Consider the following 24,013-nt stretch of genomic DNA (forward strand, 5'->3'; position numbering starts at 1 on the left):
CAGTTGCCCTCGGAGTACGGAAGGGAACGACCAGACTGGGGTTGCCATTTGGAGAATCGGAGACTGCGTTTCGTCTACTGTGCTCCATCCCTTTTCTGCACAGATAATAGGCCATTGTTGTGTTAAATCTACATGAGCAACACACTGAACAGTGGCGCCAATGTGATTTACCACTTCTTCTAGAATATGGCCACTCTCGGTGAGAAGGTTTAGGGGTTTTGGAGCCCAGATTCCATTTTTCTGGTCACAAGGAAGGCGCATACTGCTGCTTAAGTGTGCCAAGTGCTAGCTCCGTAATCCAAAAGTAAAATCAATTTCTCCAATTGTCTAGCTCATTTTCCAGGAGACACATACTTCTCTTTTATATTATTATTTTCCATAACAGGAAACACAGGGAGCAGGTCTAATTAGATGCTCAACTTATATTTTAATATTATAAAGAATCAAATTAGCGAGTGAAATAACAAGTAATTCAGTATTTCCTTCCTGTATTTGTGCTTACATCTCTGCAGTGTATCCAGTGTTTATGCAAGTAGCATTGTAAAAATGGTTAAATGCATATTTAAAAATCAATTATAGTCATTTGTGGCACTCCTGATACAAAATTGCGTTCTTTTGTCATCGCATTGGCAACTTCGTGGTAAAGTCATCGGGACTGCAGACAATAGGTTCTCAATACCTGGGCTTGCACTAACTTTCAAATGTCCTCTCACTTTTGTGTAAAATTGGAGAGTCTACTCTTACTAAAACTCATTTTTGAAAAAACCTGTGTTCCACTATTCACCTCCAAACTTCTCAGCTTGCTGCCCTTTCAAAGTTGTTCAAATTCCCTCCCTTTTAGGGTCACGAGGGTACGAACCTGTGATGGGGCCAGGTGGTCATCCTTTCAGACGACATTTCTTTCTTCCGAAACATGAAACAGGGCATCGCATTAATAGCTCTTAGGTTTATGCTTAATTTAACCAACAAAATTTTAAAACATATGCAGTACAATCTTCCTTCACCTCTTATTTTTTCCACCTGTTCTCACAGATAGTAGCAGAGGTGGAGTTTTCTTTAGCTTTCCCTATCAATCTAGAAAGATCTCATTATATTCACACAAGCCCTCCTTCCTCCACCCCAATTTTAGAAACTAACAGATAAAACCTCACTGAAAGTGGGGAAGGAGTGCTGGGGTCAGAAAGGAGAAGCCGGCATTTTCACATATGGACATTAATTCACACGGAACAAATCTCCAGTGCCGGAGCCTGCACGAAGAAGAGTGCTATGGACGAGGTGAGTCTGAGGGCACCTGTCCCCGCATCAGGCACCTGCAGACTTGAACCTCAGCACAGCCACTGTCAGCTTTGCTTATGCCGGTGTGAATTCTCCAGGTCAGAATTCTAGTGTATGAGTCTAGAACTGGTCTCATTGGATGATAATAATCATAACTTGTCTGTTACCCCTACTTGTGGAGTCCAGATGCCTGAGTAATTCATCATTGTCTCCAGCTCCTCTACCACTGCGCTGCTGAGAATGCAACTCAAGAGCCCTAGAGCCCAGCTCCATCACCTCAACAGCTGGCCCCGTGGTTAAGTGTCCTCATTTCCTTTCTGTTCTCTGTCTCATATCCTGCATGTAGACATGTGCTGGCCCCGGATTTAATACTCCACCGGCAGACTCTGCACGCTCATAGGAAATCCCATTTTTGCTCTTCTTCCCCCCTCAGGGAATGGTCGATAAACTCTCTCTGCACTTCATTTTCATTTTCCAGTTAGCCCACTCCAATTAGGCCTTCAAATACTCAGAAGATTTTATGTTTACCTTTCTTCTTAGAAGACTTTCACCATTTCAGTCTCATCGCAGGTGCCCCGTTTATGAGGCGTTCTATTTTTATCACATTTAAAGTAGCCTCATTGTATTACTTTTCCTATTATCTTCATAGACTCTATCATTATTCAGTATTATATTGCTTGTATAATGGATATATTATATCATTGTATTTATTTTGTTATTTACACAATACTGTATTTATTAATATATTTAATTTGTATATTATTGTATTTGTTACATTAATATATGTGTTATGGCCTTCAGAGTAGGCTACTATTTGATACGTTATTTTTCCATTTATTTATTGTGTTTTCCCCACATATGTGAAATTCATGAGTGTAACAGTCTTGAACTTTACCTGCACACAGTTGTCACTAAATACATATATTATCAAGTGAAGACCCACTTTTGCCTGGAGTCTCAGTTACTATGCCCTACTCAGAATATGAATATGTGTGTGTGTATGTATATGTATACACACGCACACACACAATGCCAGCCAGATTGGAATAATTAGCACATGTCTTTGGCCACAGTATTTTGTGCCATTGTCTCCTCCTGTGAGGTGTGGGGGTAATGACAAATGGTCTCTGCTACTCTAGTTAATATCTCTGCCGTTCCATCCACTCACCAGAATTTCCCAAAGTTAGGTCATCAATAATGAACTGTGTTTAGGTCATTCCAGAATATTTCATTCCCTTCTAGTCTTTATTTGCTATGTTATTAAATTTACTGAACAAAATGGACCTTTCTGAAAACCAGATTTCTATATCTTTGGAGAAAAATGTTGAAAATTGTACAAGGTCTAATTCTATTTTCCCATTCATCTCTCATTTAACTGCATAATATCTTGTTGGAAATTTTATCCACATGATCAGGATTTTAAAAGTATATTTTTTCATATGGGAAGTAGTAAGTTGAAATTTAAATCAGCCCTTACCTGAATTACAAGGGGTTATAAGTAAGTCCATTTACCTTCTTGTGAATGTTGGTAATCATTTTGATCCAAGAAGATGAAGATTTTCTTGCCGTTAACTAAGAAATACTATATTTTAGAAGGTTTTTGATTCTAATGAATGCTGGGTCAACATGAAACATGGTATGAAGTAGAACTGCAAGAGTAAGATGAAGAGGGTCCTAATTACTGTAAATAGCCAGCAGGAGTATATGCAACCTTGGAAACCAAAGGAATTCCAAAGAGAGGTTTTGGAGGGCATTGAATTCATGTTGTAGATGGGGTAGGGAGGACTAAGTCAGAGAAACATCTCAGCACGGGTTATTTCCCTCAGGAAATCGTGATCATCTTTCTCTGTTCAGGAGACCTACTTAGCTATTTGGAGAAAACAGGTATCTCTGCAATTGCAAGTTTGTTTGATAGATTCCTTTAGAATAACAATAGTGCTTAGTGAAACGGTTTTCTATATTAATTATAGAAATCTCATAATGTCAACCAAGATACTTTAGCATATGCTCAATACTTGAAAAGGGATCGACATCTAACATTTTAGGCAAAGGTTTTAAAAGTTTCCAATTCAGGATTCTTTGCTTAGTCTTCCAAAGCAGGGGTGTCAAACTCATTTTCACTGGGAGCCACATCAGCCTCACGGTTGCCTTCAAAGGGCTGAATGTAATTTCAACTCCTTAACAGTTAAGGAGTAGCTACCTTTATACAATCCTAAAATTACATTCGGCCCTTTGAACTGCGAGGCTGATGTGCCCCGCCCCCCCCCGCCCCCCGCCGGGGAAAATGCGTTTGACACCCTCGCTCTAGAGTTAGATGCTGTTACTCGTCTTTGGCGGTACCTGCCCTGCACTGAAACACCTGCTGAAAGCTTCTGTGATCCTGAAAAACAAAAACAATCTGTGAGGTGTAAGAAATAAAGATTTAAAAAAAAAAACCTCTTTGCAGCTTACACGCTCTGAAGTATTTTGTGATGAAGATGGTATATAAGGTAATAATGTTAAATTCATCTTTAAGGTGAGGTAATAAAAACAGCTTTCATTAAATAACAATTTTTTCATGTTTTCTTGACATCCTTTCCTCTTGGTTTTGTTACCCAAGTTGCTCTTCAAAATTGTGAGAGGCATATCATATGTTTACTGAATCTCTTGCTTTTCAAAAAAAAAAAAAAAACAGAGAGACTTCTGAGAGAAATGGCTACTGTTAGGGTTAGGCAAACCTGACTAAAAATAATATGTATCTTACAGATATAGCAACTAGTTAAATAGCTCTAAAAACAACACTAGTGATAATATCTTGAGGGAATTTGAAACATTTGAACTATTTTTAATTGATGAATTAACTAATTTTAATTACATAGCCATAATTATCTAAGCACTCAATACCCATTATTCTTAGGTATGTTTTATCTTTTAATTAAAAATATATAGATTTTAATTTTGAATGCTTTTCCCTTTCTTTCCCTTTTTGTTTTCCAGATGACACGAGAACAGTATATACTAGCGACACAACAGAATAACCTGCCAAGGGCCGAGAATGCACAACTGTACCCAGTGGGAATTTATGGATGGCGAAAGAGGTGCTTGTACTTCTTTGTCCTTCTGCTGTTGGTTACCATGATAGTCAACTTGGCCATGACCATATGGATACTGAAAGTTATGAATTTCACTGTGGTAAGTACCACCATGAGCTTATTTCACATCTATTGCTTTTGGTTCAAAGACAATACAACTTTATTTTATTTTTTAATTGAAAGTTATCCATCTTAAGTTTTATATGTCGTATGTCTTGAAAGTCCCAATGCTGTCATTCTACATGTGTATTCATGAAACACTTCTGATACTGCTTCCTGACATTTAAGTGTGGGAAATTTAGACAATGAGACAGCACAGCACATTGATTCAACAGAAACTTAGAAAACTTTTACCCAACACACAGGAACTATTGCTTGTTCTACCTGGGAATCTAAGAAATAAGTCAGATATTTCACAGTAAAATGAGATGATATTTCATGATAAATTAATATCAGAAATCAAAGGTACCAGTGCCATACTGTGTGCAGAGCCTTTGCCTCCCTATATACCTGCTTTCTATGTAGCACACTGCGTGATCAAATCTAACCCTTGGGATTTGGCCTGGGCTGCCTGAACCAATGTACAATTGTCATTGGATGGGAATCTCATTCTTTTAAAGTATAGATGTGATGAATAGAAGGAAAAAACAGAAGTTGAATCACGTTTTTACGAAAATTAACAATAGTAAGACAATTTTATAATTTACCGATGAATTTGGAATGTGCACAATAAACCTAGTAGCATGACTTATCTGGAAAGATTAGCTGCTTCAGCACAGGCTAGCTGAGCTCATTATATATTTCCTGTCTAAATTCTTAAATTTCTCTACTCTGCCTTTTAGCTTTTTGGCTTTTACTTAGAGACAGATGCCTTCACATCCAGGCAGGTATCTCTCACTTGCTGACCAGACCGCTGTTACTCTTTAAAACTCTGCATCCTCGGGGGCAAGTGTAAAGTGGGCTATTTAACTTCACTGACCTTCCTACGTTGGATGTCATTGAAAAAGAAAAAATAAACAACTCTGCCGTGTATTGATTTAGGGAGAGTAGTTTCTTTTTTCTGACTTGACTACCTATCTCTAAGTTTAAACACAGCCTCGATAGGAAAAGTGAGCCTGCCTCCATCTGTCCACAGTGGAGAGCACTGGGGTTGCATACAGCAGGAGCCCGAGAGGGCAGGTGGCCTGACTTTCCAGAGGAAAAACCGTGTCTGTGAAAATCATGGTAAATCAGCACATGCTCAGAGAGAACACCAGGCGAAGCAAGGGCTCCATTTTACCCAATACAGTGCAGATTTTTGAAAGACATTCATCAAAAAAGAAATGACAGACAGAGAAAGGATGGGCGGGAATCATTGTGTTCTAGGATTGGAGAAATTACCTGCATCCTAGACATGAATACACGTTCAGGGTCATTGATCCAGGCCTGTGAGCCTGCGGATGACAAGAGGTGGAATTGAGGGCCACTGGGCCAGTTATCGCTTCATGAGACCCCCTGGTAACACATCTGAACCATTCCTTTGTCTCAAGAGTTGGCTCTGTCAGTCCCATCCCCTGCGCTTCCCTCTCCACACACTTGGAAATATTTTGGCACACATGTCAACAGTTGTACCCCTAAGCCTTTTTGCACCTCTGAGCTCTGCTCTTCCCGTCTCTTCCTGGTGTCCAGGCTCCGCTGATGATTTATTTATCACATTAGCAGGGGCACTGTGTATGACCCTGCAGGCTCTTTCATGCTGCCGTAGACATCCGTCAAACTTGCAGCTGCTGACAGCAGTTTGTCAACCTCATGCAGCTAATTTTTTTTTCTTAATTTAAAAAAAAATTAAAAAGAGATTAAGGGCAGAATTTTCTCCAAGTTTTGAAATTTTGAGGCTTCAATTTCCTGTACCAAAAGACATCTTTCAAAAGCTTGTGAGAGATGCGATCAACTCCCACATCAGGGAGCCTTGATTCTATCCGGTGACCAGGCCACAGGAATTTTCAGATTCAAGCCGTGAGAGCTTCTCATGCATATTTAAATTAATTAGGAAAATAGACTTAAATGCATAATTACATGGCTGCATGCATCGGGCTCCCAATATCTTGCCCCACACTGGGGTCAAGGCTACATAAGCCATTCAAGGAAAATAATTGAAACAATCACCTTCGTCCTCAGGGTCCGCACAGGCCTCAGGGTTTCTGTCGCGTGTGGCGCTATCTAATTTGAACCTCAGCTGGCAAAACAGTAGATGTCATCATATTCCTGGTGATAATGAAAACGAGTTTATTTCCATAGGAGGCCTGATACTTATTTATATACATTAAATTTGGAGCATATCTTACTTATTTTGAAATTACAGTTTTACTGTTTCATAATCAAAATAGAAGACTAACCTTCCTTCAGGCATGTAAGCTGTTTGCATGTAGCCGAAATGAAAGGAAAGATGAGATTGTAATTATTGCATCAAGGTAATCTTTGGAAGGTAGCATATTCCTTATACAATGCAGTAATTCATAATCATTCAAAGGAATTCAAAATTACTTCAATAGTTGCAGAATTGAGCAGTTGTTAATATTACACATCAGATTAAATTGTATATACTTGAAAACTGTGAAATAATTTGTAATCCTCTCACATTGGAACAGTAAAAAAAATCAATTTTATGTTTTCCCTGGTCCATTACGATTGTATCTATCTCTAGAGTGACTACCAAAACTACCTGCCATAATACAGTAAGAAGTAGTAAATGATGTGTAAATTGTTTGGGGATTATTATGGATCTGCACAAAATGTGTATCATTTTTATTTTAACTGTTGCCATCCAATGCATAAAAATATGTGGCTGTTAACATCTTTTATTTGAGCAAACTGAGCATGTTATTGTTATTAAAATATTGTGTTTTCAACACAGCAAAGTTAGCTGCCAACCTGTTTTACGGTACTTTTTGGAGTCCATCGTTATGATCAGCGTTATGCATGATCTATAGGGTTGTTGTGATTTTATTTTGTTTCTCATTTTGTAGAAAATAAAATCACTCTGCTATTGAGATATTCATCTGCAGAAAATCAAGAAAAAGGAAATGACTTATACTAACAGGGTGAAAGACTTTATTATTTTAAAAAAATTTTCCTAGTTTCCTTTTTTATTGTATTTTTTCTATTACCATTTATCCCCCCTTTACCTTCTCCTACCTCCACCCATCTCCCTTCCCTCACAATCCCCACTCTGTTGTCCGTGTCCATGTGTCCTTTTTCTTCTTGGCTTGATCCCTCCACCATCCAAGAACCCCCCACCCCAGAGCTGTCATTCTGCTCTCTATCTATGATTCTGTCTCTATTTTGCTTGTTAATTCAGCTTGTTCACTAGATTCCACATATGTGTGAAATTATATGATATTTATCTTCTTCTGACTGGCTTACTTCACTTAGCATAATGTTCTCCAGTTCCATCCATGCTGTTGGAAAGGGTAAAATGTTTTTCTTTTTTATGGCCAAGCAGATAATGGCCATTCCATTGTGTGAATGTCCCATAGTTGTTTTATCCACTCATCTGCTGATGGACACTTGAGCTGTTTCCACATCTTGGTGATTGTAAATAACGCTGTGATGAACATAGGGGTGCTTATATTTGTTTTCAAATTAGTGTTTCAGTTTTCTCTGGTTAAATTCCCAGAAGTAGAATCGCTGGGTCATAAGGCAGTGAAATAAATCCATGCCTTTATATTCAATTAATATTTGACAGAGGAAGTAAGTACATACAATGGGCTAAAGATAGTTTATTCAATAAATGGTATTAGGAAAATTGGACAGATATGTGCAGAAAAATGAAACTAGACCACCTTCTTAGGCCACACACAAGAATAAATTCAAAAATGGATCAAAGACTTAAATGTTAGACTCAAAACTATAAAAAATCCTAAATGAAAACATAGGCAGTAAAATCTTGGACTTCATAGCAACATTTTTTTGCTGATATATCTCCTCAGGCAAGGAAAACAAACTTTAGAGACAAACAATAACTTCCTGGCTATGAGAGTTGATGAATATAGGAATAAGTTGAAGAGAGAGATTTCAAAAGCCCATTGTCCCTCTATCAGTATAAATCAAGCACATGTTTTCACTGCTGTTACTGTTGTTGCTGTTGCTGTTGTGTTGTTGTGTTATTGTGTTGTTGTTGCTGTTCTCGTTGTTGTGTGATTGGTTGGTATATCTTTGTGACCCAACATAAATGGACGAGTCCAGCAGAGCTATTAGAGCGAGGCATTCTGTGAGACAATATTCTTGTCTTGGTTCAAGTGTCCTTTCTAAGTAGGTAAGTTCTGTATTTGAAAATTGAAAATTTATATAATTTTAAAGTATTCATTTTAATCACAAGAGTACCAAGCAAAGGTCAGTGGCATTCAAGGACATCTTAATTTGATTAGGTATGTTAACTGGCCATCAGAAGAAAGAATGGAAACTAGAGTGCTATTTATTAAGCAGAAGAGGGAGAAGAAATTCATGAATGTTGTGAGGGAGAAGTCAGGAATACCCAGATGTGGATAGTAATTGAAACACTTATTTCAACAAATTGGAAAAAATGTTCTTAGAGATTTGTTTGATCAGTACAATGAATGTTGTTTGTCTGAAAAGCCATTCCGGGACCTTCCCCATATTGCTGGAGGTCACGCAACAATACTTTCTCCATTTGGCCTCCCAGCACCAGCTTACACACTCCTTTAATGATATGAAAACCATCATATTCAATTCCTGGATAGTTTTATTCTTGCTTAATATCATACTATTGTGTTGGAGTCTCCCTGTATGTAACTCTAATCATGGGATCCTGGATACATTCTTTCAACCTGACATAAATTTATTAATGAATTCATCAAGACCATACCACATTGTAATGGACACATAGATAAACACATACATATGTATGCACATACACATATGTACATTAAGGATACATATTTTATGTCTAGAAATCAAAATATGTAAGAGAGATTCTTATGCGGTCACTTTGGTTTCTTTACTTGCCACTTGCTTTTCTTCATTTCAAATATATTACCTAATTGCAATTATATGTCTACAATACTCTCCACCCCTTTAAGGCATTTTTCTGTCCATAGCTGTTGTCCGTAGTCACTGATACTTTTTATATCTTTTTCCTTTTAGTGTACCTTTCTAAAGGTGAGAGCACATACATTGTATTTGGTTCCTGCTTTCTAACTATTTTAGGCTAAAATTTTAAAAAGTTAATTTGGAGGGAATATGGAATAAACATCTTCTGGGTCTTAAATCCTATGCTCTTTCTAATACTTTGGTAAATGAAGAATCACAAATTCTCACCTCACTCTGGTGAATATTTCTTCTTTTTATCCTTTATTATTAACCTGCTGATATATTACCCATAGCCATATCAGTCTACCTACATTATCTGATATATATTTGCAACATGCTATCATTGGTTAGTGTGTCCATCCAAAAACTCTTAAGTCCACAGCTTTCTTCATGTTACACTCTAATAGGACCAATATATTAGAATGAATTTGTCCATCTTTGTGTATCCAGCCACTTCTCATATTTATCAAAGCTGTGTCTTCATCCCAAATGCATTCTATTTCTTACCCAGAATCTAAAGATACAGACATACATGAAGCTTAAGTATCAAATAACCATATTTCATCAACTTTTAATACCTTTTTCTCCTCTCCTTATTCATCACAAAATAGTTTCTCTTTACATAATCTTGTTTATTGCCTGTTCTACCCACCCTCCACCCACAGATAAAATGTGAGCTCCGCAAGGCTCGGGGTTTTGACACTTGTTCCCCCTCTGTATTTCCGAGGGCAGATGCTTCTGTGGTCTATGCAGTGGCATTTATTAAATTTTACATTAAAAATGTAGGGTTTTTTGCTCTGATCAGTAAACTTAATATTCCCTAGCAACCCCAGCATTTAAAATCTAACACATTCCAAGGAGACAGGCCCAGTCTCGCTTATCCATATCCGGAGTACAGAGAGCTGCCATTATTAACACTTCAACTACTTTGTCGTCCTATAAAATAGCGCACATACACTGTGGATTGAAGGCGTAAACAGTAATAACAGTAATAAACACTAAACTCAACACCTGTGACATCATCACCCAGATGGAAAAATAAAGTTTCCCATTGCTACCAACTCTGTCAAGAAAACCACAGTCCTAACTGTTTCTCATGCTTCTGTGTGGTTTCATTTGTGCATATGTTACTGTTTTTAGTTCAACATTGTGTTTGGGAGTCGTATTCCTGTTAATGTGTATGGCTGCAATTTATTTACTGCTGGAAGTTTCATCTAATGAACATGCCTGATTTATTTACCTATCAATTCTCCTTTCACTGTGTTTCCACTGTGGTGGTGGTGGTGTTGCTTAAATTGCTCTCGCAAACAGTGATTCTATGAACATTCTTGTATATTGATCACCGTAGCTGCACATATACAATAGTTTCTCTAGGTTCTAAAGTCTAAAGTGTATGTCTAGGAATGTTGACTTTCAATACCAATTATTCCCCAAAGTGACGGAATCAATTTTTACTACCACCAGCAACTTGTAACAGTTCCTTTTTTTCCTCTCTAACACTTAACACAGAATTACCAGCTAAAAGAAATTCTGCCTGGTGAGCCACAAATCCCGTGGCCAGCTATCTCATGAAGATCTTCTTATTTATCGATTAGTTTGTTTAGGTGCCTGTATCTTATCTTTATTCACAGATTGTCTCTCTATGATAGGACTTACCATAGTAAATATTAAATATATAATTATGGTTCTAAATATACATATTTTCCCTCCACCAACCTTCCTCTAGTCTCATTTAATGTAGGGACTCTTAAAGGAGAAGAAGCTGGTCTTATTGTCTTACGTATCTTGGTGTCTCGTCCAAGCACATAGTAAATGTTCTGTTACTTTTAGTTGACTTTATCATTTTAGGTGGTCAAGATTCGCTTTTGGTAGAGGGAGCCTCAAATTTAATATCTTAACATTTCCACCTCTTTTCTCTGTAAAACTGCTTCAGATTCCAGTTGGTTTCTGTTTTTATGTCGTGGGCATTTGTTTTTAGCTGAAATCTCACCTCACCCTGTTAACAGAATGACACCCCTCAAGTCCTTTTGCAGTGCTCATCTGGGTGACGAGCTTCCCCTAATAGGAAGATAAGCATAGAACTCCTTCTCCCAGAATCCCAAAGCACTGAGGTACAATAGGTTCTCAGTGAAAAAGTACAGTCCTTTCAAGTTCTAGTTACTAATTCTGACTGACTCCTTCACTAATAAGTACAATCAAATCTGCTTTTTTTTTCATTTTTCACACACACACACACACACATACACCCTTGTGTTTTATGTAAAAACATTCTTTTCCTGCTTCACCTTCCTTTAGGCAAGATCAGTTGCTAATTAAGAGGTGCCATAGGCTGCCAATTACTTGCAAATAACCATAAAATCCCAGATCCTCTGTGCCACCACTTTTCACAGTCCCCCCAGAAAAATCAATCTGGCCTTCAGGAGTGAGAGAAAATAACCACTTCCTGACTTGCAGTCTCTCTGGCGAGGGCGCCCCCTACTGCAGAGCTTCAGCCTGTCCACCACAGTCACACATAACTTCCCCAAATGCCTCTTCATTTAACAATTCAAATCAATGAAATAGTAAGATCTTCTACAGAAGTCCATTGACCCAACTTTGTCTCTCGTTTGGCATATTTGTGATTTTCTGAATTTACTTAAAAAAATGAAATAAAAGGCACACACAACAAACTAAGCCCCCACTAATTTTAATGGATTCCCCATTTACTGAAAGAAAGATGAAAGGGATCAATAACAGCAGAAACTAGAAATGGAGAGGAATTTTATTCAAAATAAGGGATGAGGGTTTTAAAATTGCAATTCTTATATCATTGTTGTAAAACATGAACTGAAACTTACACTCTTTAAAAAAAGTTCCGAACCTCATGGTCTTTGTAATAAGTATTTATTCTTCTCCCAAACCCACAAACATATCGTCTGTAATTTGTGAATATAGCAATTTACAAAAGTAAAATGAATTCATTTTATATTCATAAATATTATATTACTGGGGAAAATGAGAGTCTCCACTACCTGCCATCGAGGTATTTTCCCATACAAAATTCTTGTCAGTGCCACGGTTTCCTTGGATTGCTGGTCCTGCCAAAACCACCTGTCATCATCCATCCAGCAGGGGACTACTGGGTGCAAACCCTGGTTTTGTTGCCTATTAGCTATATGTTACTTAAGGCAAGTTATTTACATTGTGGCTGTTTACTACTCTGTAGAATGAGTGAAATATTATTCCTTATTTTATTAGACTGTTATAGAAATCAAAATAATTAAGATAGTGAAAAGTGTTAGAAGTGTCTGACATGTCTTAACAGCTCTCTAAGAGTTGGTGTTATCACTCTTACTTATTTCCTGGTGTTCCAACATCACAGACGTTCCAACTTCAGAGTTATTCCAGACAGCCTGTGAATTAGCATGAATTGTATGAAGTTGAGCATAAAACAGCCCTAGGCACAAAAGGATCTTCATATATGTGTATTAAGAAATACACTGTAAGTAGATGAGGGCATTTATAATCCTGTTCATCCCGATGATATGCATGAAGGTTAGAAGCATGGGCATTGGGGCTAGGTAGCCCCGTGTACTTTCTGGCTCAACGAGGGCCGCTTAGCAGTGTGACCTTGTGTGAGGTACTTAACCTCTGGGACTCCATCCAGCTTCTTCATCAGTAACAGGGTCAAAGACTTACCCATCGAGATATTAGAAGTATTAAGTGACTGGACGCTTACGAAAGTGCTTAAATTTGACCCTCACAGGAAGCACTCAATTGGTGACAAATAGGATTTCCATTCATTATTAGCTGTTCATGACCCAAGTTATTTTATAGGATACATTTTATCACAGCAAATATATTCTTTCCTTGGGATAATGAAGGGATCACAAAGATTTCTTTTGAAATTCTAATTTGATGCTGAGATACAAAACAGGTTACCTAAAACTTCTAAGAAGAGCAGTTCAGCTGTCAAAATCATCATCATTTTCGTGACCCTAAGAAGTTTATTTTCAGAACCTGCGTTACCTGAAAGTGAACCTACCGGCCTGTCTGAACGAGAGAGCTCATTTTCCAGAAAGCGCTAACCTCCTCTTTAAACCATTTTGAAAAATGTAGTACTTAAAAAAATGACAGAATGATAGAGTGGGATTTCCATTTTTGATTCTAAATGTTTCAATATTCTTTAATGTTCTGGTTTTAAATTATTACTGGACAGAGACCTTGGCATCTGATTATGCTTATAACACCCTAAATTATAGATTGCAGTTTACAGTGCTTGGGCTCCCATTTTTATCTAGCATGTGGCTTATATTTGGCAAGATTACGTTCCTTAAAGACCCGCCCTTGTAGACTTTCACAACAACCCTTCAGGGTAAATAGGATCCCCTTTAGCAACTGAGGACACTACACGGAGGCTCAGGAAAGTTAAATGCGCTTCCTTGGGCACCCTGGTGAGCAAAGCTGGATGCAAGGGCTGTACAATGTTAAAACTCATGCTTTTTCTACCACTTTCTATTGCAGTAATGTTAGTACAATTAATTTAAAATAAGTTCAATATTTTTCATGTGACTTCCTTCCCCATAAGCTCAGTATATTGAAACACCACCCTTAAATGTCTACCTGTGATCTCACTGCCTTTTACTTATGTTTTGAATTTGTTGGACCAAAGTTACCTCCGCCCCCTCACCTGTGATTAATGTGGTGGAGGACTGTCCCCCATCTCTCACAGTCAGTGAGGAATCGGACCAGCGAAAATTCCTCTCCCTGTTCCAGGCGTGACTACGCTCTTTTGAGTCTGGCAGAGTGGACATCAGACTTTAATTTCTGGATGGGGCAATGATACCCATTATAAAACCTTTGCAAAACAGACAATGGTTTTCATAAAGGCTATTTGACTCTTACCATCCCATCTATTTACTGCCCTGGTTCAACTGTACTTTGCTGAGGAGTTTCTATTTCGCCATGGCAACATAACAAACTGAAAGTGATTTACGATCAGAGCTTTTGTCCACTTTCCTGGGCTGCCACGTCCCTTTTCCCGATGAACTCCTCAGTGCGTGACTCACGGCACCCACCCCACGCTCAGGCGGGACCCACCTCCTGTGGCTCGCTGGCCACCCCGCAGGGAGTGCCCACAGCGGGAGCCTGCCTGCTGGAGCCTGCCTGCTGGAGCAGCGTCAGGCCCGCCCCGCCCTTGGAGCAGTGTGTGGATTTATTACAGAGTTTATGGGAGAGAATGATATAGTTAATGTTGCAAGACCGTTTCCATTATAACTCTCTGTCTGTACCTCCTCATAATTTTCTGACAAATTGTCTCTCTCAGATGAAATCTTTCATGCTTAGTCCTATCTCAGCAGATCATTTTCTTCCTTTGACTTTATAAAGAAAAATTTAGTCATTTTTATCCAGGTTCAGACCAGAACCAAGTGGTAGTTCATTTTACTGAAATAAACTACAAAAATGGTGGCATTGGGTAAATCACAAACTATATATAGAATATGCAAAAAGGGGTACATTAGAATACTAGATATTCTGCAGGAGAAAGGAAAAGATTAAAAAAATTAGCAATTGGCCCGGGCTGGTGTGGCTCAATGGATTGAGCACCAGCCTGCAAACCAAAGGGTCGCTGATTCGATTCCCACTCAGGACACAGGCCAGGCCCCCGGTAGGGTGCACAGGAGAGGCAGCCACGCATTGATGTTTCTCTCCCTCTTCCTCCCTCCCTTTCTCTAAAAATAAATAAATAAAATATTTAAAAAGTAGAAAATCAGTCATTGAATAATAAGTTATAAAAAGACTTGTTAGTTCATATGTTTTAAAATATTTTTATTTTTAATTAGTTGACATATATGATATATTTTTAAAAAGCCTTGCCCCATTTTATGTAACTGAAAAGTGACTAAGTTAATATTTGAATATTTGTTTATCTAAAACAGCAGACCAAATTTGCTGCAGCTACTTAGAAATTATTCTACTATTAATATTATTCACAAGTCAGTTTAGCTAAAAGTTTTTCACATGGGTAATATTCTAATATTTGACAGTAATTTAACAAGTTCACATATGAGCTCTCACACTTTATAGGGGCATGGCATTGAATATTTTCTACTTAACTTTGAAGTGAGGTAAGATTATTAGTTTAATGTCTGCTAATATTAGTTTATAGCCTTGCTATATTTATACCTTTGATCCATGATCATGTTTATAGCATATTAATTATAACAAAACTACAGGATAATGGTGCTTTAACTTTTTCTAACATTTGTATGAAGAAAAAGTGGTCTCTCATCTGAGCACTGTTTTAATATTATAAGAAATTATAGGAACACTTTGACTGATGTGGCTCTGTGGGGTGGGCATCACCCCAAACCAACAGGTCTCCAGTTTGATTCCCAGCCAGAGCACGCTGCCTGGGTTGAGGGCCAGCCCCCTGGTTGGGGGCATGTGAGAGGCAGCTGATCGATGTCTCTCTCACACATCAATTTTTTTTCTCCCTCTCTTTATCCCTCCCTTTCCCTCTTGCTAAAAATGAGTAAAGTATTAAAAAAAAAGAAATTATAGGCACACTTAACATTTTATGTACTAATAGGCATTTTAAACAGGTACAATGTATCAGTGATTTATTGCCACAAGGATGTTCTACAGACACAAATCCAAGTAGTTTAAAACAATAAACATTCGATTGATTTAGGTATCTGTGGAGTGTCTGCATTTCCATCATCTCTAATGTTGGCGGGCCTTCCTCATGGATCTGCATTCAGCTGACTAGCCACTTGTAGCTGTCTGGTGTAGGATGCCTCATTCCCGTATTTGGCAGTCATTTGACTGTTGGCTGGAGTTACTGCACCACGTCTTCCATCCCCCAATATACAAGCCTTTTATAAGCGAGTTACAAGTTCAAAGAAAGAGCATAGCCACTGTATGACCTCTAGATGCCTGAGACTCAAAACTGGTTGGTAGTTGTTGCTCAAGTATGAGAATTTATCTGCCAAAGGCAGTCACAAGTCCAGTAAAGATTCATAGAAAGAACTGACTCCCTTCACTTGTCCTAAGAAATGCAATTAAAACAAGAGGTACAAAACTTCTTGGAAATTTTTAGGCTTTTAAATAGACTTTATTTTTAGAGTGGCTTTAGGTTCACAGCAAGTACAGAGCTTTTATATACTCTCCGCTCCAGTCATGCACAGCCTCCGTCAGCCTGAGCATCGCCCAGCAGAGTGGCGTGTTTGTTACAGGTGATGAGCCTGCATTGACACATCCTTATCATCCAAAGTCCATGGCTTACATTAGGGTTCACCCGTGGTGGATGTTCTGTGTGTTTTTTTAAATGTATAATGAATGACATTTTCCCACTACTATAGTATCATGCATAAGCATTTAATTTTCATAAAAATCTTCTGGTATGTACCATAAAATAATTAGAAATGAGGAGAAAATTGTGTTTCCAAAGAAGTACATCTTCTATTTGCATGAAACAACATAAAGATCTAAACGAGAGAAGTTAAAGCTATAATAATAATTTTATGTGTAGTGTTAATGATTAAAATTAATTTTTCAAATAATAATGTTGAGTAAGTGTTTATGGTATAACAAGTGAAAAATACACATTTAAAATAATGTATAGAAAACTAAATCCAGTCTCTAAAAAGAATTACATAGAATAAGATATTAAGTACAAAGCAAAATCTTTCAGTAGTGTTCTTGTGTTTTTTTTCAATTTGCTTCTTGTACATTTGTATAATCTTTACTCAATGATCATGGATCTTACAGGAAATCTGTGTGAAATATATTGAATTCCCTAACTTAAGAATATGCAAAAATGAGTTTCCCATTTTTAAAGCAAACAAACTATTTTCTTAAGGATGAAATGAAACTCTCAAACCTGCCAAGATGGGGCCCATGCGTGTTTTATAGAAAAGCCACCTGATCCTTGCTCGGCAGCACGCTTTTCGGATGTTGTGGGCGGGAAACATCAAGTGCATCAGGAAAAGCTTCCTGACCTGGAAGAACCTATGTGGGAATAGAATCTTTAGTTATGAGTCGTTGAATATTGGATCATGAAATATTTTAATGTTCCTCATCCATTATTTTTATATTAAAGTGAATTTAGTTGCTGGGCATGGACAGATCTGAATTACTAGAGATGTATGACCTCAATTTTTCCATTAGTTGGGGAAAAATTAAAAACCTGACTGCCCTGGTTATGTTTTTTTCACATAATGAAAGTACTTGACTCTCCCTCTGACCAGCCTGGTCTGATTCCTGTACTACTGTGATATAGCTGAATATTTTAACACAGGTCACTGTTTTCTCATTTGGCGGTTTCATTTAATTCACTTGAATATCTTGTGAATATTTAACTTAATAATTTTCTTGTGAATATTCTTTACTTGATCTTAATTACAAAATAAACTTAAAAATCTCATAAAACAGCAAAACTCATGCAGTTCTTAAACAACCTCTTTATTGCCTCCTTCCTTCATTTACTTTTCTGATGTATTTCAGGCAAGCAAAGTTGCTATTTAGAATTCAACCTATGTTTTGCGTGAAGTACTACCTTCAGGAGGCCAATAAACAATATACATTCAGTTCTTCCTGAAAATTATGTTTAAGGTAACAATTGCACAATCCTATTACACTGAAATAATTTCCCAATTGTAATCTTATTTTAAGTAAAATGAGTGAAAGATAATGAATGATTACTTAACTAAACACTTGTATTTTTTCCCTTCTAAAAGGTAAATAGCTGTGGTCGATTTCTTTAAAGTTGTGGATAAGAATTCTTCTTGTGCATCATTTATCTCAAGGTCTATAAAATATTCAACTGGTAATTCTCCTACATAAAACTTTTGTCTTATTAAAACATATAAGCAAGTATAGAGATTATCCACCTAAAAGTTACATCCATGACTCTTTTGTATCACTTCCTCAGGGTATTGGTGGTGATGTATTCAACATTATTTTTAAGAATACTCATCTGAGCATTGATGGTTTGGATACTTGAGTAGCAAAATTGTGCTCGCACATCATCTACCCTTGAATTCCAGCACAATTGTGGCAGCTTCTTGATAGTAAACAAGCAGTATGTGCTCACAGTCATACTCCCGTAAACAAACCAAAAAAACGGGGGGAGGGGGGAAGGACCTCTCCTGACCTGATGTTTTTTGTTTGCCCTCTCAAATAAAACACAGGAACTAACTAGCCAGTGTTTGTATATGAAAGGAAGGAAGGGAAAGAACAGTATACAATGTGCATATTCTAAAGCTTAGGTGCCTTAAATTTGTGTTAAATTTCATTGTTTTTTCTGCTTCTATGTAAATTAAAACCTGAATAGAAACTTGCCCACAGATAGAGCTGAGTGTTAATAAAATGAGGAAAGTTAAACTTTGAATGTAAAACATCTCCACTCAATTAGCTGATTGGGAAAGGGAAGTACCCACTGCTATTTTGGATTTATGGCTAGTATTTCAAAGGTGTTTACTTTCTGTGGCCTGTAGATTCATATAATTCTAATTATAAAATTAACCTTTATGTTATTACATTCCTACTCATGGAGTTATTAATTCAAAAAAATGTTTAGAGTATAACGAAAATGAATCCATTGAAGAATAGTTTTGGAAATTTACCCAAAATCTATTAAAACAACACTATAGAGAGACAACTTTTTGGTATTAAATATCAATAATCAAACATGAAAATCTGAGATTTCCTGGATCTAAAATAGTCACTCTAATAATTTTAAAAATTTTCTTTGGAAAAATGTTACATTATTTATAAACTGACTTTTCTAAAATCTGTAAAATTACTAGATAAGATGTACTTATGGTAATGATACTGACATATTGCTTAAAGATTATTAGATTGAGTTTGAAATATGTTATCTTAAAAGTTAACTATAAAATATCTTTTTTAATGTAATTATTATCTATTTTTTTTACATCACATTATTTTTGATATAAGACAAGTCAGATTGCCTACAGAAATATTCTGGGAAACTGAGCTACCTGACTTAGAATGTACTATTTCCATTTCACTGATTAAACCAAGGACTTCATTCCGTTCACAATAATGTCCTTGAGATCATGTGCTTGAATGATACATTTACCCTTGCTTACAAGAGTGCAACACACATTACTGATAAAGAATCATACTTTTATAGTAGCCATTACATCATTCTCTAGAACATATTAGGCAGTGTGTCTTGTTGAAGTGATTTAATAGGAATTGTCATTATAATATATCCTGTGATAATAATTGGTGTAAAAATATTTACTTAGATCCAAGTCAAATATATTTACCTATTTGTGGATAATACAACATGAGAAGACTGAATATAAAAATATAATTGCCACTAGACATAAATAGAAATCGTATTTGTCCTTAACACACAGCCTGAGAAAATGCCTTTATTAGAAAAGCAATGAATACCAACAGTTAAATGATCTTAGCTTTCCTAAAGACAACTTTTGATTTTTTTCAATGATTGCTTTAGTTACTCTGTTTGTGTTCAACCGTGTAATATCATATAATATGGTAACTGGTTGAGATCATATCTTCTTCCTGACAAATGCCCAGTACACAACAGAATACTAGCTGATAGCTTTTATATGTACAAGGAGACACAGAGTTGATTCGGAAAAATAAATAAAAGAAACTACAAATGTACATGTGTTCCAAATTTAATGCAAAGTCAGGAAGTAATTAGTAATGATGCCATTCAACTGGATAGGCAATCTATATGCCTAACTTTTCCTCATTATGACATATTTAATACTTCAGGGCCTAGGTGAATGGAATTAGATACAGGAAGTTTTATAAAAATGCCCTAAAATATTGAAGGCATCTTTGCTAAATGTTTCTACTTCTCTTTATTTAGTTGTTTTTTATTGTTGTTCAGTTACAATTGTCCCCTTCACCCCCCTCCCAGTGCTCTCCTCTGCTTCTTAAGGTTATTTAAATGGATCCTGTACAAATTAAATTGAGAGACATGTTTTCTTATTTTGTTAAGAAAATCTACTCTGCTAATTTTATTTTATTTTGGGGGGGGGAGTGGTTTGCTTAATATAACAGTGGTGATTCTTTATTGGCATATACATAACTCTATCAAACTTTTCAAAAAAAGTGTGTATTCTATTGCATATAAATGTAATTCATAAAACAGTATATTATAATATTTGCAACAACAAGGCATATAATTAAGTTTGGTTTATTCATATGGCAATATGTATACTACATGCAATTTAAAAATCAATATGCCATTTCTTTTTTTTAATTATTTTATTGTTCAATTATAGTTGTCTGCATTTTCTCCCCACCCACCCCAGCCAAACCCACCTCCCTTCCTTGCTTCCACCCTCCCCTTGGTTTTGTCCATGTTTCCTTTATGTAGTTCCTAAAAACCTTTCCCCCCATTCTCTCCTCCCCCCTCCCCTCCAATTATTGTTAGATTATTCTTAATTTCAATGTCTCTGGTTATATTTTGTTTGCTTTTTTCTTTTGTTGATTATGTTCCAGTTAAAGGTGAGATCATATGGTATTTGTCCCTCACCATCTGGCTTATTTCACTTAGGATAATGCTCTCCAGTTCCATCTATGCTGTTGCAAAGGGTATAAGCGCCTTCTTTCTCTATACTGTGTAGTATTCCATTGTGTAAACGTACCATGAATTTTTGATCCACTCATTTACTTTTGGGCACTTAAGTTGCTTCTAGCACTTGGCTATTGTAAATGGTGCTGCTATGAACATTGGGGTGCATAGGTTCTTTTGGATTGGTATTTCAGGGCTCTTAGGGTATAATCCCAGTAGTAGAACTGTTGGGTCAAAAGGCAGTTCCATTTTTCATTTTCTGAGGAAATTCCATACTGTTTTCCACAGTGGTTGCACCAGTCTGCATTCCCACCAACAGTGCACTAGGGTTCCCTTTTCTCTGCATCCTCTCCAACACTTGTTTTGTTGATTTGTTTATGATGGCCATTCTGGCCTGTGTGAAGTGCTATCTCATTGTGGTTTTAATTTGCATCTCTTTGATGTCTAGTGATGCTGAGCATCTTTTCATATGTCTCTGGGCCCTTTGTATGTCCTCCTTGGAGAATTGTCTGATCAAGACTTTTGCCCATTTTTTCATTGTTTTTTTTTTTTGTCTTCCTGGAGCGGAGTCATTTGAGTTCTTTATATATTTTGGAGATCAAACCCTTGTCCAAGGTATCATTGACAAATATATTTTCCCATATGGTTGGTTCTCTTTGTAATTTGGTGCTGTTTTCTTTAGCCATGCAGAAGCTTTTTAATTTGATGAGGTCCCATTTGCTTATTCTTTCCTTTATGTCCTTGCTTTAGGGGACATATCAGTGAAGATGTTGCTCCATGGAATGTCTGAGATTTTCCTGCCTATGTTCTCCTCTAGGACTTTTATGGTGTCATAACTTATATTTAAGTCTTTTATCTGCCTTGAATTTACTTTTGTGAGTGGTATAAGTTGGTGATCAAGTTTCTTTTTTTAGTGTCCAGCTCTCCCAACACTATTTGTTGAAGAGGCTATTTTTACTCCATTTTATGCTCCTTCCCCCTTTGTCAAATATTAATTGACCATAGAGACTTGGGTTTATTTCTGGGCTCTCTGTTCTGTTCCATTGGTCTACGTGTGTGTTCTTATGCCAGTACCAGGCTGTTTTCATTACAGTTTATTTGTAATACAGTTTGATATCAGGTATTGTGATCCCTCCTACATTGTTCTTGTTTCTCAGAATTGCTGCAGCTATTCAGGGTCATTTATGGTTCCATATAAATTTCTGAAATGTTTGTTCTATATCTGTGAAATATGTCATTGGTACTTTAATAGGGATTGCTTTGAATGGACATTTTGATGATGCTAATTATTCCAATCCATGTACACGATATATGTTTCCATTTGTTTGTGTCTTCCTTAATTTCTTTCTTCAGTGTTATATAGTTTTCTAAGTATTGGTCTTTTACCTCCTGGTTAGGTTTATTCCTAGGTACTTTATTTTTCTTGTTCCTATATCAAATGGGATTTTTCTCCTGATTTCTGTTTCTGATGTTTCATTGTTGGTGTACAAAAATGCCTTTGATTTCTGAGTATTGACTTTGTGTCCCACTGTTTAACCAAATTCACTTATTAGGTCAAGGAGTTTTTTGATGGAGTCTATAGGATTTTCTATGTACATTATCATGTCATCAGCAAACAATGACAGTTTTGCTTCCTCCTTTCAAATTTGGATGCCTTTTATTTCTTTTTCTTGTCTGATTGCTGTGGCTAGGACTTCCAATACTATGTTGAGTACGCGTGGTGAAAGCGGGCATCCTTGTCTTGTTCCTGATCTTAGTGGGAAAGTTCTAAGTTTTTGCCCATTGAGTATGATGTTGGCTGTAGGTCTCTCATATATGGCCTTTATTATGTTGAGGAATGCTCCCGCTGTTCCCACTTTGCTGAGTGTTTTTATCATAAATGGGTGCTGTACCTTATCAAGTGCTTTTTCTGCATCTATTGCCATGATCATGTGATTTTTGTTTTTCGTTTTGCTTATGCGATGTATTATGTTTATTGGTTTGCGAATGTTGTACCATCGTTGCATCCCTGGGATGAATCCCACTTGGTCATGGTGTATGATCTTTTTAATGTATTGGTGGATGTAGTTTGCCAATATTTTGTTGAGGATTTTAGTGTCTATGTTCATCAGTGATATTGGCCTGAAGTTTTCTTTCTTGTTATGTCTTTATCTGGTTTTGGGATTAGAATGATGCTGGCTTCATAAAAAGAGTTTGGGAGTCATCCATCTTGTTGAATTTTTTTTGAATCTATGAGGGACAGTGGTTAGCTCTTCCTTAAATGCTTTGTAAAATTCTCCTGTGAAACTGTCTGGTCCCTAATTTTAAATATAATACTTAGTGATTAATAACTTTTACTCCCAAAATAAATGTAGACTGATAATGGGGAACACTGTTAGCTGCTTATTGATAACAGTAACATGAAGTTATTATAATTACTTTTATGTATGTCATATTGGCAAATTATGTAGAATTATCCAACAATAACATTACATTTAAATCTATTTTTAAGCAGAAAACCAGATCTTTCCAGCCCAATGAGGCACATTGTTATACATTTTTATGGTAAGGTCATGAGTTTAAAAGCTTTGAAAGACATTGAAGTCAATAGTAGCAGCAGGATAGGTCTTTTGATACATGGACATTGCTGCCACACATACATTTGATTATTAGCACTGCTTATAAACTCAGGCATTGAGGCACTGGGCTTTGATGATTACTACAATAGAAAATGTATGTGGAAAAAAAACTTATGCTCTTTGTACAGTTGATGCTTGTGTGTGTGTATGTGTGTGTGTGTGAGTGTGTGTATTGCAATAGCCCAGGGTGAAAAAATGGTTGGATGCCTTCCTGGTGATCTCACAAAATAGTATTTGTTATGTCATGGATTTACTTTAGTCTAAGCTATAGCCTTCAGCCTGGTAAGGTTAGGAAACTGATTATGTTATCACACCTAGGAGGAATCCACTACTCAATATTAAACTCACATTCAATATCTTGTGACCCTGATGCCTAAACTTAAAATGCAAGC

At 36.8% G+C, this 24,013-nt stretch overlaps 1 protein-coding gene across 1 annotated transcript in view; it reads left to right on the plus strand.

Moving 5' to 3' along the window:
- The first annotated feature begins 4,251 nt into the window (after positions 1–4,251).
- The window catches only part of SGCZ (sarcoglycan zeta), a 204,673-nt gene continuing 184,911 nt past the window's right edge, over positions 4,252–24,013 (plus strand). Inside the window, exon 1 of the mRNA XM_024562785.2 lies at positions 4,252–4,446. Within this exon, the coding sequence (XP_024418553.2) occupies positions 4,252–4,446 (195 nt within the window). The remainder of the gene's footprint in view (positions 4,447–24,013) is intronic.

This window comes from Desmodus rotundus, chromosome 13 (assembly GCF_022682495.2).
Source record: "Desmodus rotundus isolate HL8 chromosome 13, HLdesRot8A.1, whole genome shotgun sequence".
NCBI classification, from domain to species: Eukaryota; Metazoa; Chordata; class Mammalia; order Chiroptera; family Phyllostomidae; genus Desmodus; species Desmodus rotundus.